The sequence below is a fragment of the Eptatretus burgeri genome, chromosome 9 (genome assembly GCF_056783735.1).
Source record: "Eptatretus burgeri isolate ZD-2024b chromosome 9, Ebu_testis_v1, whole genome shotgun sequence".
NCBI classification, from domain to species: Eukaryota; Metazoa; Chordata; class Myxini; order Myxiniformes; family Myxinidae; genus Eptatretus; species Eptatretus burgeri.
Window position 1 is genome coordinate 83,402,914 of NC_140969.1, and position 18,449 is coordinate 83,421,362.

Sequence of the window (18,449 nt, forward strand, 5' to 3'; positions counted from 1 at the left end):
GATGTTGAACACTCCATTCAAGCAAGCACTCCAACCAAACGGTTGAAGAAACTTTTTCAAACGAAGCGTTTATTTGTTTATATTATGTATTTATCTAGAACTTGGTTTTTCAAACCCAGGGGCGCGACCCCAAGTGGGGTCGCCGAGCAAATTTTGTGGGGTCGCGGGCGTCCGCTTGCAGCGAAAAAAAAATTGTCTATTTTCGTTCGGTGTTCGCTTTTACGGGATGTAATATAAACGGTTCGTTCAAAGTATGGGAACCGGCGCAACATGACGCTTGGAATGGGATCCAGCCAATGCGCGGGCTCGCTGAAGGGCGGTTCATTTTGGCGGGAAATTAGTGGTTTGATCCACGGCCTCTCGGACTCAGACTCTGACTCTATCATTAACGTCTATTCACGTCTCCACGTATGACTCGAGACCTTATTTGTGATGGCAGCACCGGCCTCCAGCAAATCTCGAGAACGTTCTTACCAGGATAAATTTCTGGACCTTGGATTTTACTACGTGGTGGATAAAATTGGGGCACAGAGGCCTCAGTGTGTGATTTGTTTTGAAGTGCTTTCTACGGAGTCTATGAAACAAAACAAGTTGCAGAGGCATTTGACTACAAAACATGCGCCTTATCAGGGTAAGGCGAGAGCGTTCTTTGAGAGGAAACTTCTTGCAATCAAGAATACGCGTCTTGACAGAGAGGATACATGCCATCAGACCAATTTTCGAGCATTAGAGGCCTCATATCGAGTGTCGCTCCATGTTGCCAAGACTAAAAAGCCTCACTCCATTGCGGAAGAACTCGTGCTGCCATGTGCAAAGGACATGGTATCTCTGATGGTTGGGGAGGAAGCGGCGAAGAAACAGGCAGTTATACCCCTCTCTGACAACACCATCCAACGCAGAATTGAAGATATGAGTCTGGACGTAACGGCTCAGATCGTACAGAAGATCAAGGAATCGCTGTGGCATGCCATACAGTTGGACGAGTCCACTGATGTCGCATCGTACGCGCAACTCATCGTCTGGGTCGGCTTTATCAAGGCTGATAACTTTGTCGATGAGCCTCTGCTCATCAAACCATTGGAGGCCACCACCAAAGGCGAGGACATTTTTGGAAAAGTAGAGCAGTTTTATCGTGACCATGATCTGGACTTCGGAAAGTTGCTCGGTTCTACAACAGACGGCGTGCCAGCAATGTTAGGAGTGCGTTCTGGATTCAAGGCTAAATTGCTTGAGGTGGCTCCTCAGACCTACATGGTACACTGCATGATTCACCGAGAAGCGCTCGCCTCTCGTACTTTGCCAGAAACCTTGCAGAGCGTGCTCTCAGAAGTCGTAAAAATGGTGAATCGCATCAAATCGAGCGCCCTCAACACGAGGTTATTCAGGCTATTCTGCCAGGAGATTGACGTCGACCATAAGAATTTACTATTCTACACTCAAGTCAGATGGTTACCTCGAGGAAACCTTCTGCTTGTTTACGAGCTCAAAGATGAACTGAAGGAGTTTCTACGCACACAAGGGAAAACGGCATGGGTAACGTCGCTTCAGTCCGACTCTTGGCTGTCAGAACTGTGCTATCTCGTTGACATCTTTGAACGTCTCAATGTCCTCAACAGCTCCCTCCAAGGCAAAAACGCCAACCTCATGATTTTTCATGACAAAATGAGCGGATTTCTTGTGACTCTAAAATTACTGGCAGACAAAGCAACTGTTAAGCGCTTCAGCCTTTTCCCCCGTCTGGTGGAGCATCTAACGACCTGCCAGTACGATGATACTGAGCTCGACAGTCTTTCTGTGGAGATAGCACGTCACCTTCAGTCGCTCATTGAACAGTTCGAGCACTATTTCCTTGAGCTGGATGTGCAGTCCTTTTTTTGTGGTTCGGGACCCTTTCACGGCTCCACTGGACTCGCTTGCTGATGAAGATGATACAGCACAGGAAGAGCTTTTACAGCTCCAGCAGGATTCAGGAGCGCAGGCTCTTGCGCGGACGAATTAGTTGTCGACATTCTGGTGCAAAAGGCTGCCGTCGTACCCGACCCTGTCACGGCGCGCCATTAAGGTTCTCATGCCATATCCTTCATCATACTTTCGTGAGCAGTGGTTCTCCACCATGGTGGTGATTAAAACAAAGTACAGAAATCGCCTAGAAATGGAGCATGATATGATCCTGGCATTGTCATCTACTTCTCTATGAATAGAGAAGTTGGTTTCTGAAAAACAGGCTCATCCTTCTCACTGATATATCTAAATGTCATTCGGACGAAACTTCTGAAACATTCAACTGTACTATTTGGATACTGTCGGCTATTCTCCGTTTACTCGTCTATGAAAACATGACCTTGGTGAATAAAGTAAACAGTAAATTTTCTTGTGTCATATGAAATCTTATCTTATATATTATGAATTGGGTTTTGAATCTTTTGGGTCGCACGATGTAGAGAGGTTCTGAAATTGGGTCACCACTAAAAAAAAGTTTGAAAACCACTGATCGAGAACGAAGTGACGGGTTGTAAAATGAAAGAAGATCCAACAAAAAGGGAAACCGTCATGTAAAATATAATTTCACATTTTCAGCGAGCTTGCACCACCCGATGCACCATGCGAGGCACCACCTCCCCCACAAAAAAAATGCAGACCAATTGGTCCCCTCAACTTTGTTCAAGTCAATCGATATATTCAGTGATCGTGCGAATATTGTGGAGCGCTTGCCAAGTGGCTTCAGCACTCTAAAGGAACGGCTAGCTTGGCAAGCAATTGACTATCTCCGATCGGTCATATAAACACCATACACCCGGAGATGTCCGAATTGGACAAATGAACTATTTTCTAGCAGTCCGAACTATTGCTGAAGTCGATAAAGAAGTTTACGTTTGAAATTTGGCTCAGATTAAGATGTTCTCGAGATTATGGCATGTGCGGATATGAAATAAAGCCACGAATGCTAGCATCTCTGGGCGTGTATAAGCATTGCAATGTATCCAGCGATTTTGTACGTATGATGTGCGTGAGGAAAGTGGGGGAAAAAAATAATACTATCGTTAAACCATTGCAGCCTGTTCCAAGTCGAAGCATTGTTGAGGAGGCCCAAAAAATGCTGAATTAAGACCCCAACGAGGTGACAAAGGATGAGCCTTGATGAAGGATAATTTAATAAGGCCGTTAATCATCTTCAAAAGGGGTGTTTTAATTAATCCAAACACCCAGTTTTCATTCATGCACTCCCTTGGAATTCCCTTGGTGTGCATGCTAGGTTTCATGGTTTTGGAGTTGTGGAGAAGACGGACGGACGTCAGAATGACACACACTGACATTTATTATTTTAGACTTGCAGAATACCCACCCCTTGGGTGGGTCGAGTTTGTGCATTACTTGCTGAAAAGAAGTGTAGTCTGTATTTTGTAAGACGACCATAAATGTTTGTGTGGTGTGCTCTTCAAAGGTTCTCATTGGTCTAAAGGTCTCGACGGTACATTCCAATATTAGTTTGTGTCGAAAGAGTCGAATCTCTCAAGCATGTAAAAAGGGTCAAGTAAGGTCCAAGTGGTCTAAAAGTCTAAATGGTCAAGGGTCCAAGCTGTGTAATCTTTCTGAACCGTCTAAAGGGTGAAGGGATCGAAAGGTGTCTTAAGTGTCGAAAGGATATTATCAGTAAAAGGGGTCTTTGGTCTCAAAGATCTTCTCGGTATTTTGGATATTTAAGGTATTGGGCATCTTCAAGGGTCTTCAAAGGTTTAAGCGGTCTCAGCAGTCGAAAGGGTCGATAGGTTTAAAAGGTACATTTTAATAGTACATAATTAATAGACCTACAGTGTGTAACTGATGTTCAAAGAGTATGTAATTAATAGACAACTTCAACTGAGATATGAACTGAGCTTTTCATATACAGTATATAAGATAAAATGTTCTGATTTGCAAATGTCATACAAACTTTATCGACGTGCTCACGTTGTAATGGTTTTGTACATTCTAAATAGTACATACTTTATGAAAATGAGTGTGTTGTTGCTGTCGATTGGCCCCGTGACTGCCCCGCACAAAGTGCTGATAATATACCACCGTTAAACACAGCCACGTACTGTCGGTCTAATTGGCCCTTGAGCAAATGTCTGGCGGCCCTGCCCCCATTTCTCACCGTGGTGCGGTACCCGACAGCTGGCGCGTCGTCTCTGGCTTCAGCAACGCTGTGGAGACCGTGGGCGTGGAGAAGGGGTGGAGTCCAGAGTGCGTGGATGGAGTGGTAGGCGGGACCAGGTAGGCAAGTGGGGTCAACATCGTGTGGGCAGAGACGAGGAGGTGGAGTCTAGGCAGCAGGAGGTGGATCGTGGTGATGTCTGGCAGAGAGCGAGGTGGAGGGACCGCTCTGACCTTTATAGGACTTGCTGGGCAGGGGGCCACCCCGAAGCGAAGCGTCCATCACTTGAATCAGGCGCTCTGATTGGCCCCGACCCTTCACGTGGCCCGCTAACTTTGGTCAGAAACCACAACACTCCATTTCCGGCAAGGTCATCCCAGACAGCGAAAATATTTCGCTCCGACCCCACGACATGACACGAACCGCCCACACCGAACTTGGCGCGCAAATCGTCCTGCAAAAACCCCCGGGCCGTGCCCAGACAACCGGCGGAGGGTCCAGCATACCCGCTCAGGCGTCCGACCAGCGCCGATCAATGCGCTCACTCAGCGTGTGCCAACCTGGCCCGCACTGTACAACATTCCCTTGCTCAATCGTAGCTTCGCTGGCCGTATAGACGAGAAGACGTTCACCATCCATGGGGAATCCGCTGCTGCCAGCGAGGGCCGAAGGTACATCGTTATGGATAAATCCATGCATGTTTCGTGCAGTTCGTGCGGATCCGCCATGGCCCGTGTGGTCAGTGCTCGCGTTCGCCCGATTCTGCTTGTGTGTGCGCAGGGCAAACACCAATATGTATCAGATATTTGGTTGAAAAAGAACGCGCCGCTTTTACTTCGCACACTCACATCCCGCCCAACGTGGCGTGGAGTCGCCTTTATCGGCCTCCGTACGCGTTTCATGCAGTCTCTTTAGAGATATTCATTCGTCTGCCTTTTTAATGCAACCGGCAATCTTCCCCAGATCATCGGAAGCTTGAGTCGATAATTCCGAACTGCCGCACACGTTGGGTTGAGGGGTCGCTTGGGAACGGGGCTCTGCGCTGTTAATGCTCACGCATCATCGTTTCCTCGCAGCGGCGCCACACGTGCTGGCCTCCGCGAGGACCCATCTCACAGCGAAGGCACACGTGGCTCAGATTTACCTCAGGAATAATCAGAAAAGAAGAGTAGGGACAAAATAAAGAAGAAATTGCTATGAGAAATTGCAAACCTTGCTATGAGATCATTGCAACGCACGCCCCTGTTGTCCTGCTAGACAAAAGGGAAGGGACTATCTACACGTATAATAATGGAATAACTGTCTTGGGACCACTATCTGTTGGATGCATGCGGTTCTGAGAACCGCAACAACAAAAATTAAAAAAAAAAAAAAAAAAGTATGTATATATATATATATATATATATATGTATGTATGTGTATGTATGTATGTATATGTATGTATGTATATGTATGTATGTATATGTATATGTATATATGTATATGTATATATATATATATATATATATATGTATATATGTATATATATATATATATATATATATATATATATATATATATATATATATACATACATACACTGTTAAAGACTGCATGTGAAATGTACCCCTTTGTTTGGGGGCTCAGAATACTGTCGGTCCATCTTTGAAATGTTAAAAAAAAATCAATTTAACTCTTACTTTGATGCACTCAGGTACAGCCAGCCAGGAAGGATGTCCGGTAGGTTTTAACTTTTAACCTCAGCAGCATACGAGCGATCGTGTTTTGCTTTGTCCTCGCGGCTGTTTCTAAAGCAATTGGTTATTTTATATGAATCGGGTGTGCTTTAGAAAGGTTATATGTTTCTCTTTGAGTTTCAAAGGAAAATAAATTTGATAACACCCAATTTCCGTGCCGTTTACCGTATTTAACGTGTTTTACAAATTTCGGAGCCAATTTTTTTTTTCAATGATTGCTGGCTTTTTATAAATAATAATGTTTATGCATATCTCCTTGAAGTGTCAATAATGTCATGTAATGTTTTTATAAAAAATTGTTTCTTGAAATACACCCAAAACAAGGTTTTTTTGGGGGGGGGTTTTTGTACTCAAGGTTTTTATTGCTCCGATCGGTCATATAAACACCATACACCCGGAGATGTCCGAATTGGACAAATGAACTATTTTCTAGCAGTCCGAACTATTGCTGAAGTCGATAAAGAAGTTTACGTTTGAAATCTACTCAAGGTTTTTGGGTTATATGCAGTACAAGTGTAATCAGTAAGCGGCACTCCACACTGACTCCAATTGGCTGATGTAGATTACTGAAAAATTGCTGATTACCGGTATCGGCACAGCATACGTGTGGAGTGAGGTGTCTCCCCCCTAAAACCCTGCCCGTCTGGCAGTCAAATAGAATTGAAAATCATTCCAAAGGGGAAGCTTGGCATCCTTTTTTGTTGTTGAAGGATGTCATAAAGGATATAAACAACAGCCACGTAGAGTAAATGTAATGTGTTGAATAAGGTGGTGTGAAAGATGCTGTGTCAATGCAAGTAAACTTTTGGAGTTTTTTTTTTTTACAACCTTTAAAATCTTTTTTATTAATTTATTTAATTTCAATTGAATTGTGTACTTGAACACAAGAACACAAATTGCCTTTTTTGGCACTTCCATTTAATAACTGTACTTCAATAAAATGGTACAGCATTTTACATCATCTCGACCAATCAAATTTGCTGCTTGCAGACCACGCCCATGTCCTTTAAAATTTTATTTGTATATATATATATATGTATTTTTTTTTCATCGAGATTGCGCAGGGTGAAGTGTTCTATGAACTCTCGAGTAAAATATTGTTGTGGTTGACCAAATTCGCAAACCACCATTCAGGTCCCTTAGGTGAGATATCTCGGTAAGTATATGTGTAGTTAGGCCCAAACCCATTGTCTAGAGGGAATAAATGTCATTCATGAGGGCTGCGACTCTTCAGGATAGCCGTTTTTCTTTCACTATCTTTATTTTGGACCAACCGCCATTATTACCACCACCAACCACGTCTCAACAGCCATCACAACAACAACCACCAACCGCCACGACCTTTACCGTCACAACTCGCCACCATCGCATCCCCCACCATTCTCGCGCCACTTGTAGGCACCGATGCTGGACTCGTGCGGGGCGCGCACCGAGGAGCATGTTCAAAAGCATCGCGGACTTTCTGAAGAAAAATGGATCAAAAACGACTCACGCCCACTTTTGTTCCGTCCAATCGGTGAGCGAGGGGCGATTTGGCCCCGCCTCCAGGGCGTTGGAGGGCGGTCGCTATATGCAAATTCATGGATCAAAAAGCATTCACGCCCACTTTTCCTCGGGCCAATGGGGAGCGAGGTGAAAGGTCGGAGGCAGAGGGTCAAAGATGAGAGAGCGAAGCCACGGGGCTTATAAAAACGACCGCGTTCGTCAGTCGAGTTCAGTGCAGTTGGGAGTTCGCGGAGTCGGAGTGAAGAGGACGGAGCTGTGGAGAGGCGGCGGCGGCGAAGGCGGACGAGGGGGTGCTCGCGTCGGATTCGGGGAACTGCGGAGAGAAAGGCCGGCGGCGCGACCAAGGTCGTGGTGGAGACGCTCGTCGCGGGACCCGCGATTTTGTGAAATCCTCCTTTCCCCGAGCATCAGCAACCCCCTCCTGTTTCCCCCCGCGCTGAAATAGTGCGACAAAAGGGGGCCCCCTTCCCACCCCCTACCAGACACCGTCTGCGAGGCCCGCGGAGTTGAGGCACCACCGCCGCTCCGCGTCTCATCATCAGACGGGTAGGCCCGACACGGTCTCGGCCCCAGGCCCGCCTACCCCCTCATCCTGGAGGGTGGTTCTCTTTTCTTTTGCTTTGGGAATATGTGTTGTCGGCGCCGTCTGTGAAGTAAAATTGTATAAGTGTTGCCGAGTGCCCGGTAGTCGGATAGATCTGCATTGTCGCATTTGCTTTTTGTCTTCTTCTTTTCCATGTGCTTTTGGTGGAATTGTATATGTGTGCTTTCCGTTCATCGCGAAATAAATGTGCTTATTGTTGAACTGTTTTCCCGCTTCGCTTCGTCATTTCTTTCATTGAATCCCCATCTTGCTTCACGTAAAGGGTTGGTCGTGGGCAAAGACGCCCGATAATTAATCGAACCGTCGAGGCCGACGAATAACACCGCTCGGTTATCCCGATAGTACGGAACGGGTCGCTTAAGTGGCCCGTGTCCGAAGTCGACCTGCGGCGAGGTGCAATCGCCCGGTCTACCCTCCGTGTGGGTACTTAGGTAGGTCGAATTTGGCGAGCAACCCTATCCCACGCGGGGGTACGATTGGCACGATCGCGGTGAGACCGAAAGGTCCACCCGTGACTGGTTCCCGGCGTTAGTCCGAGAGGGTCACGACTGGATTGTCCGTCCGGTGGGCGACGTGCCGCGATTCGAGTTACGTGGCCGTTCGCACGCCGGCGGGCGCGAATCCGCAACAATATGTTTTTATTACTTGTTACAGTCGTGATGAGAGGAGGGATAATTTGCCAGGTATCCATTTCCTAATGTGGAAGAAATTCAGTTCTTCTCTTTTGGAGTCTGAAACCATTTATTAACAGCAAACATCAAATACAAATAACAACCAACATGTGCATGGGAAAAAGGATAACAAGACAAGCAATAACAAACACAATCCTCTTTATGCTCAAAATGCACAGAGCAATTGCCTTTATACAGCAAAAGACATGGGACAGCTAAACCTCTGGCAAGGGTGAATGGAGGGGGGAGCCGGCAAGCGTGAGAAAGGGAACTGCAGACATGGCCACTTTGGGAGCGAAGGGGGGGACAGACACGCTCAGGTCATGCTTGCAGTATGGGAATACGAGGCCGGCCATGAGAAGGAGAGGGTGACAACAAAGTTAAGATAAAATATGAAGAGGCCGAGTGAATGTAGACACAAGCCTATTACTTTTATCATACCTTCCATTCACCATTGAGTAACAAGGTTCTCAAAATATGACCTTCCGTTTTATGCTGTCATATAATTGTCATTGGACAACAAGGCGTCTCTTGCAATCACCTTTCAGGAGTTATTTAATTACCATCAGACAATAGGGTGCCAGTAGCAAAGCGTCTTTCTCTTGAGCAACAGAGCAGTTTCATTTGTACATTGGAAATACTAGTTTTGTGTATACATACATATACACGACCAGTCTAAAGTTTTAGAACACCCCTATTTTTCCAGTTTTTACTGAAATTTCAGCAGTTTAATGTTTCAATGTACAGTACTCTGAAATTGAAGCATAGAACAAATAAACAATTGCAGATGAAAAAGAAATCATGGAATTGTTTTGTTGAACGAAATTTAATCAATTTTTGACTCCTCAAAGTAGCCACCTTTTGCAGATATAAGAGCCGACCATACTCGTGGCATTCTTTCTACAATGGAAATCAAATATTATTCGGATAGTTCTTCCCAACACTGTTGCAAAAGTTCCCACAAATGTGTTGCACTTGTAGGTTGCTTTGTTTTCACCCTTCCCTCCAGTTCATCCCAAACTAGCTCGATGGGGTTTAAGTCTGGAGACTGCTGGCCATTCCATGATTTGAAACCTACCGTCTTGTTCTTTTCTTCTAAGGTAGTTCTGACATAGCCTGGAGGGATGTTTTGGGTTGTTATCTTACTGTAGGATGAACCCCTGACCAACGAGGCGTAGAGCTGAGGGTATTGCATGGCGCCACTCACTCTGTGCAAGTCGCTGACTCTGGATCCAGCAAAAGAGCCCCAGATCATCACGTTTCCTCCTCCATGTTTGACAGTTGGTGTCACAGTGAGGAACCATCCTTTCACCTCCTCGACGGCATACAAAAACCCTGTGTGATGAACCGAAGATTTCAAATTTTGATTCATCGGTCCACAAGACCTTCTTCCAGTTTTCAGTCGTCCACTAGCGGTGCTTCATGGCCCAGGCAAGCCTCTTTTTCTTATTTTGCCATCTTAGCAATGGCTTTCTTACTGCCACTCGACCTGTCAAACCTGCAGCTCCGAAGTCTTCTTTTCACAGTTGAAACTGAGATTTCCTTACTTTGACCAGTGTTAGGCTGTGCTTGAAGCTGCTGTCCTGTGAGCCGCCGATCACGCAAGCTGTTGACACTCAGAACTTGTCTTCTGATTGTGTTGTGGCTTTGGATCTGCCAGACCTCTTCCTGTCAGTTTCCTCCAGTTTCCAAGTGCCTTTTGATGGTGGAGGAAACTGTACTCACTGACACCTTGGCTTCTTTGCAATTTCTCTGAAGGAAAAGACCTACACTTTGAAGGGTTATAATGGTCTGTCTGTCTTCCTTTGTTAATTATTTTTTTCTCACCATTATGATAGAAATATCCAACTTCCTGCAGTGCAATATTGTCAAAATAATGCTTCAGAGGGTGTAGCAACACAGTCTGTTCCAACACTGCTTTTATACAGACAGAGGGTTTGTAACTAATCAACAAAAGTTGGGACACCTGAAGGAATTGTTTGCATCAACTTTCAAGGCTTAATTTACTTCCATTGCTGCAGAACAGCTGCAGTTGCTCATCCATTACTTGTTCCCTGAAAAGGGCCTTTTTTAACAACTCTGAAATTTACATTATTTTTCAGTTTTTGGTAACCTAAACTTTTTTTTTTTTAACCTCTTGCAGTTTACTGCTTAGCTTTGTACCATTTCATGTTATTCACTGGACTTGAACTGCTTATATTTCAGAAAAACTGGAAAAATGGGGGTGTTCTAAAACTTTAGACAGGTAATATATATATATATATATATATATATATATATATATATATATATATATATATATATATATATATATATATATATATATATATATATATATATTTATTTCAATGAGATAAAGCACATAATATTTAGTAGGATACCATTTTATCTTGCTTGTATATCATCTACATTACTATGGAGATCAAAAGACTGTAAAAAGAGATTTTACTGACAGTCAATTTGATTCCAGTACAAAAAGTAACACCTTATTCTATCCTGTTAAAACAAGGGATAACGAAATTGAGAATACATTAATATAATTAATTTTATTTCTTCCACACTAACAACTCTCCGTTTATTCTGCATTTAATAAATTACTCTGTATGATGCAAATCTGCCCTATTGAGGAGTCTTTGTAGGATCAAGGTAACACCAAAATACCCGTGTATGGTCTACATTGTATAATTCATTCCCCGCAACAATATTCTTTGTGTGCAGAGACCGAACACTCGAGACACTCCGTCTCAAACTCTTCTGATGGCACTGGGTCTACAGACTTAAATAACGACGTGGAGAACATCCCCCCTCAAACTGGTGACGTTCCTGAAACCTTGTGCGATGCTTTCCTCAGGCAGAACTTTGCGACGCTTACAGATGCAGTATCAGAAGGTTTGTTGACATTCGTTCTACCTTTCTACTTTTGATTGCTTATCTTTCCCATAATAGCTTTGTACCTCAGTAACCCTCTGCGAGTTCATCTCACTATTGTTGTCCTCCACTTCAGAAAACTTCAATCATAGTCTACAAGAATTGCAGCCAGTTTCCATTGTCTCGCTGAACCCTCGTCTTAGCATCTCCACACGCTTTCTTGGGAAGGCAAGGTAAGGTTTCTTTGTGCTCACGGACTTGTGTGCATCTGGTACAAGGTTCATACATGGTGGTTCATGAAATTATTATTTATTTTCTTTCTTTCCAGGCTAGTGATCAATGATCGTTAGACCATTGCATTGTATATCGAGAGAATCTTGTGGACAAGTCGTTCAGTGCATTTTGAACATGATGGCTAAAGGTCATATTTGTCGAAAGGATCTAGTTGGTTCGTTAAGCTTTCTTTCCATGCTTCTAAAGATATTAAAATTGTTTTTGTGGAATAAGGGCTTAGACTTGGAACACGGATAGGGTGGACTTCTATTGTTGCGGATTTGGAAACCTTTTGCACACAAACAGCCAGAGTCCCCGTAGTTCAGTTATTTTGATAAGTATGTGTTTCCAGTCAGGGTCCCGTCCCTCTGTCTAATGGGAATTTTGTGTGTGTGCTACGAGTTACTTTATAGTCAGGTTTTTTTATATCTTTAAATCTTCATCCTTCGTTTTCGCACCATCGCCCACGTGCAGCATGTCACGTACAGGGGTGAGGTTCCCTCCGCCCACCGTGAGCTCGTCCAATCAACGGTGGCCACGAGTCGCCCAACAACCCCCCTTCCAATCGGGAGGCGAGTGGCGAAAGAAGAAATCGCTCGGACCTCAAGAGAGTGGTGGTAAAAAAAAACAAAAAAACGAGAGGGTGGCAGCCAGTGGTGGTCGTGGTTCGAGCGGTCTGCGGTCCTTTGCGGTGGCTCACGGTGGTGGTGACCGAACAGTGGTGGTCGTGGTTCGAGTGGTCTGCGGTCGTGGTGGCTTGGTCTCGATCATGGGCCGTGGACTTCGGGTCATGGGTTCGAGGCCCACCGTGGTGGTTTGGAGTCGGTGTGACCGCACGAAGCAGGAAGGTACCCCGGCCAGGCTCTGGTCCCCCAGCTCGCCGCCTTTCTCTCCTGGGCTGAGGACCGAAAATAGACCCACGGGGTGTGTGTGTGTATGTGTGTGTGTGTGTGTGTGTGTGTGTGTGTGTGTGTGTGTGTGTGTGTGTGTGTGTGTGTGTGTGTGTGTGTGTGTGTGTGTGTGTGTGTGTGTGTGTGTGTGTGTGTGTGTGTGTGTGTGTGTGGCCATCCTGTAAGTAGAAACTGTTAAGTGCTTTTCGTTCCTTGTAAATTGTATTTCTTTTATTTGTGATCGCTCTGCTCTTTGTGTGTGCTCCCCTCCCCGATTATTGGTTTTTAATAAACCCCCGTGTTATTTGTACCAGCTCGTTTTCTGTGCTTTCTCCCATTGGTCCAGCACGGTGCGTATTGAGAATTAGTGAGGCCGTTTGGGCCGGTAAGTTGTCATTGGGTCCGGCGCGGCTTTGGGAACTTCCACTCGGTTAAGCCGGATCCGAGTCGGTGATAGCGACTCGGTTCAGACAAAGTCGGCCGAGGGTGTGATTTCCCCGGTAATTTGACGACGTGGGTACTTAGGTATATTGAAATTGGACAATTAACCTTACCCCACGCCATCAAAATATTGGCGACCATGGTCCGCTAAGGGACTCGTGACCTTTTGGACTTATCCGAGAGTCACGACCTAAATTCCGGGTGTTTTGTGGGAACGACTCTACTGCTCCACCGAGTGATCGTTTATCGCCACCGAACCCTGGCCCACAACACTATCGTCGCTGTCCTTCACCATGCTCCACCAGCTATCCTTTTTCTTTGTCCGTGTTAACTTTTCAATATTGTCGAGTTACCAAACACCGGGTGGAATGGAATGGCCTTCATTGTGATTATTCGCCGTGATTGCTTTCTACAGGCACATTTAGTCGAATCTTTGTGCAAAAGCCACAAAATTTCATGGAACTGAAGGAGGAAGGTTGTAGAATTGTTAAAGTGCGGTGAATAGTTTTTTTTATCCCCCTCCGCATGGCGGAAGGGGGATATTGTTGTCACCCAGGTCGTCCGGCTGTCTCTGTCCGGCTGTCCGTCCGTCCGTCCGTCCGTCCGAGCGTCAACATTTATGGCTGCGAGTGTGATAACTCATAAACTGTTCGCCATATCGATTTGAAATTTGGGTCACACATGTACCACCTGAAAAGGAAGAACCCTATTGATTTTGGGCGTGGCCGGCTCCAAGATGGCCGACTGGGGCGGCCATCTTCAAAAAAAAGTTTTTTGTAAAAAATGGAAAACCGCTTACCAGATTTCAATTATTTTTGGTTACTACGTTCCTCACCCCTGGGGAACTTTTTTGAGATGATGACCAAATGGTGTCTTATTTCCAATTCACCTCCCTCATTATCTGGAATATGTATGACCTTTTTTCATTCAATGGCGGGGGATTCCCCAGCTCTGATGGTATATTTTTTCCATTGGTTTGAGGAAGTGCATGACAAATAAAACAGGATATTGTTCATATTTGATCAGTACCTGTTGAAACTTTTCAATTGCAACTATGAATGTGCCATTATTTAATGAGCAACCCTGGAGGGTTTAAAAAAAAAAGTTTTAATACACAGTCGAGGCTCATAGAAGAGCTAGTACTAGTACACTGAATGGTTCAGGATGCCACAGGACAAAAAAAAGAGACAGACAGACAATGCATGCCAATACCCAAAGCCAAAGGCCAAGACAGAGTGAGGCAGACAATGAGTCTGGGAAGGAATGGAAGGGGGGGCAGGAAAGGATTTATGGGGTGGACAAGATGGATGCAGAAAGAAACTATTTCAGAAGGGAAATCTCGAAATTTGGAATGAGGAGGGATTACATATGGGGGGAGGGGGGTGTTAATGAGGTTAGAAAAGATCATAATTTTGGATCTTCTTCTTGCTATGGCAGCTTGGCTGCCGGGTAGCTATCATTTTGTTGGGGCGCGACTATGCCACTGATGCTGTGCCCCTATCCCAGTACACTGGTACTCATTTTGCCTACCTCGGAAGGATGACAGGCTGAGTCAACCCCACCTAATGTTAATTTAGCGGCCAATGGGGCTCAAACTCAGGACCCTAAAACCCCAAGCCAGCCACCCTAACCACTAAGCTAACACCAGCCTATGATTTTGGATTAAGGACGATCTGAGATTGTGAACAACTGCTGCCTTGAATACCTGGAGGGAAGAATGAGATTGAAGAGAATGTGGAAGTTGGTTCCACATGTGAGAAAAAAAAGAGGAACAAATGAATGGAGGTGAGCAGTGATCCTGGATTTAGCTAGATTCACCAGAAGGGTGTTGATGGTGGACTGTGGGTGGGGAGTGCAAAGCATGAAAAGAGTAGAGGATACTAGACCACAAAGGAGGTGGTAGAAAACAGAGACCACATACCTGTCTCAATGGCGAAGCGATATACCCATGGACTCTGCTTCATCGCGGGAGATTCCAATAATCTTGAAAGCCTTGGTTTCCATGGCATAAAGCTGAGCAAGATGTGAAGCAGGGGAGCCACCCCAGAGGGGAGAGCAGTACTCACCAAGCTGTGGATAGGAGCTCAGGTTTGCCAACGAAGAACTTTGTACAATGGAGGATTGGAGGTCAACTTTGAAATGTGACTTGCCCAAGAGAGATCATCGCTGAGAATGAGACCCAAGAGTTTGAATGACTGAACTTGCTCGATAGGATTGTTAAAATTGATGAGGGTTTGCCAGGCGGTCCTTTTCAGAGAGGCAGTGAGAGTGAGATTTATGAAGATTGAAAGACGTATTCCAAGGGTTTGACCAACTTGTGATTATGTTGTTTTTTTTTTCCTCCCCCCAAGGTCTGAAGAGAGTGAAGAGGCTGCAGCTTTCCTGTCTGAAGGGTGAGGGATGTAACGGCAGAGGGTGGAGTCATCAGCAAATGGATAAAGAGGATTTTCCAGTCAGATAGATCATTGTTTAAGATAAGGAAAAGGACTGGACCCAGAACACTGCCTTGAGGCACTAAAGCCTTGACAGGGTGATGAGATGAAGGGATTCCATCGAGAGGCACATGTTGGCTACGAGAGTAGAGAAAGTCAGTAAGCCATGTGTAGTGTGGAGTTGGCCTTGGATGTCAGGCAGGCGGTGTGGAGAGCATTGCGGGATGCCAGACTGTATGAAAAGCAAAAGATATGGCCAGAGACTGCCCCGATTTCATTTCTGATATTGAGGGCCTCCATCCATTGTTGGTTGAGTGGAAGCAGCATGTCCAAAGTGGAGTGACCTGGTCCGAAACCAAATTTGTGATTAGAAATGAGTTTGTTGGATTAAAGGAAACTATTTCATATCAACTGCGATGATTAATTCCATGACCTTTCTGATGATTGGAAGTAAGCTGATGGGTCTGCAGTTAAGAGTATCAGTTTGTGCACCTTTTTTTAATGTAATGCAGTGATGGTGGATTTTCAAGCAGATGGAAGATGACCTCGGGCAAATGACACGGTGAAAATGGTCCAGAGAGGATGTGCATGTGCAAGAGCAACAGAGCAGACTTTTTGGACGTGAGCTGATGCCGTCCCGTCCAGTGGTGGAGTCGGAGTCAAGGGTTGAAAGACCTCAGGTGCAAAAAGACAGAGTCCAGGAGCGGTTTGGTACAACAGGGAGGATGGGTACTGAGAGTGAGGCGTTGGGGAAACGAAATTTGGAAGTAAACACAGAATTGAGGCATTCAGCCTTCTCACGTGCGGAGTCTGCTGTGTTGCCATTTGAAGAGAGAGGAGGGATGGAAGGTGAGCAAACACCAGAAACAGACTTCACAAGATGCCACCAGATTTTAGTAAAGGGCGACAACTTTGAAAGTTCATTCTTGAGGTTCGACAGATGTTGTTTTCTGCCTCTCCTGAGAGTGGACACACACTTGTTGCAGACTTTTTGGAACGCGCTGAGATTGCCTTCGGTCAGATTTGCCTTCTCGGAAGAGAAGGCAAGTTGTTTCAGAGAACCTGCCTTACCACAACATTCAGTATACCTTGGGTGGGGAAAAAGTTCGGATAATTGAGGATGTGATGGGATTAATCTGCATAAGATAGAGCAGGTTTCTGTGGAAGAATTCCCAGGCTGAGTTAACACCAGGGGCAGAAGATATGGGACCATTTTATTGCAGTCCCTGCAAATCTGCTTCAGTGAAATGCCAGACTTGCTGGCATTGAGGCAATGCTCTGAGAATAGCCAGAGACATGTTTACTTTCACAAGCATATGATCAGATGAACCAATTGCAGCAGAGGAAGAGCAGGAGACATTTGCAGGGAAGTTTGTCACCACCAAGTCCAGAGGGAGGATTTGTCATTGGGAGAAATCTGGGTGGCAAAGTTCACAGATTGAGTCGGTCCCATGGAATCACAGAAGTCATTTTCTGACGTGCCATGTCTGGTGAGAGAGGGACCAACACCGAGCCAAGTTGCATGGTGACGATTGAAATCTCCACATATGAGGAAGAGAGAGTTGGGATGAGTGGTTAAAAGTTTGTGTCAGACACAGACAGGTCACGTCACTGTTTGGAAGGCAGTATAGCACACAGATGAACAAGAGGTGGGAGCAGAAGGGTAGTTGTAGCCAGAGGTATTCCTTGGGATTGGGAGGTATAAGATTAGTACAAGTGCAGTGAGAAATTGAGTTATTGATGTAAAGTGCAACTATGCCACAGGGGCATGGTTCAGGCCTGTTATAATCGGAGGAGACAATAACCAGGGAAAGACGAAGGAGTCAGGGGCGTCCTGTGGGAGGAAGATTATCTGGTTTATCGGCAATCCGGCCTGGATTAAGAGATCTGTCAGGTTAGAGTGGAGGTCTCAGATGTTTGTGGGCCACACAGTTAGAGATAGGGAGGGAGGAGGTGTTGGGAGGCTGCAGGATTGGGTTGGGGGGGGAGCTTTGTGTGAGTGAGTAGGGGGGATGTTTGAGTGTGTGGGATGTGGGGTAAGTTTTTAGTATTTGGGATGAGGGAGAAGGTTTGAATCTGTGGTGTGGGGGCAAGGATTGTATGTGGGGGTGATTGGGAAGCATTGAATGTGTGGGGTGAGGAGCGATGCAGAAAGGGGGGGGGTGGACATGAAGCTCTGAGGAGGTGGGTGGGGACACTCCTCCCTGATACAAATAAAGTGAGTTTTCAAATTGGAGAAATGCCAAGATGCAACTTTTGATAAATAACAGCAATGAACCTTCTTTTTTTTTTTCTTTTTTTTTTTTTGTATACCTTGGTCGAGGCTCGTATGAGAGCTAACACACAGCAAGGAGGCATGAGACAAGAAGGGTGGGAGTGGAAGGGACAAAACAGTGGGGAACAGACACATTAGGTGAACTGTGGAAGGGAGAGGGATGGGGATGGGACGGGGAACATGGCGAAGAGAAGATGGACATTTCAGGGACTTTCAGGAAGGAAAGCAGGAGAAATGAAGGAAGTGGGATTGGGTGGATTATCGAGGGTAGAAAAGATCGAGGATTTGGATGGGGGAAGATAAGAGGTGGTGGTGAACAGCTGTTTTGAAAGCCTGGAGGGAAGAATGGGAAAGAATAGAGTGAGGAAGTTTATTCCAAAGGCGGGAAAAAAGAGGAATGAAAGAGTGAAGATGAGCAGTGATTCGTGATTTTGGTAGTTTTACCAGAAGGGGGTTGTTGGCGGACCTTGAGCGCCCTGTGGAAATGTGGTGGGGACAAATCGCAGAGAGAGCAAGGGGGGGCAAGGCTGGAGAGGAGTCGGTAGAAGACAGAAAGACCACCGACCAACCTGCGGTGATTGAGTGAGAGGCCCAAAGACTCAGCTTCATTGTGGGAGA

At 45.5% G+C, this 18,449-nt stretch overlaps 1 protein-coding gene across 7 annotated transcripts in view; it reads left to right on the forward strand.

The window, feature by feature from the left end:
- The window catches only part of LOC147020473 (mitogen-activated protein kinase-binding protein 1-like), a 179,987-nt gene that overhangs the window by 149,179 nt on the left and 12,359 nt on the right, over positions 1-18,449 (forward strand). For all 7 annotated transcript variants that reach the window (XM_085895835.1, XM_085895833.1, XM_085895834.1 and 4 more), the window contains 2 exons: positions 11,371-11,541; positions 11,657-11,753. In XM_085895835.1, coding sequence (XP_085751961.1) covers positions 11,371-11,541; positions 11,657-11,753 — 268 coding nt within the window. The remainder of the gene's footprint in view (positions 1-11,370; positions 11,542-11,656; positions 11,754-18,449) is intronic.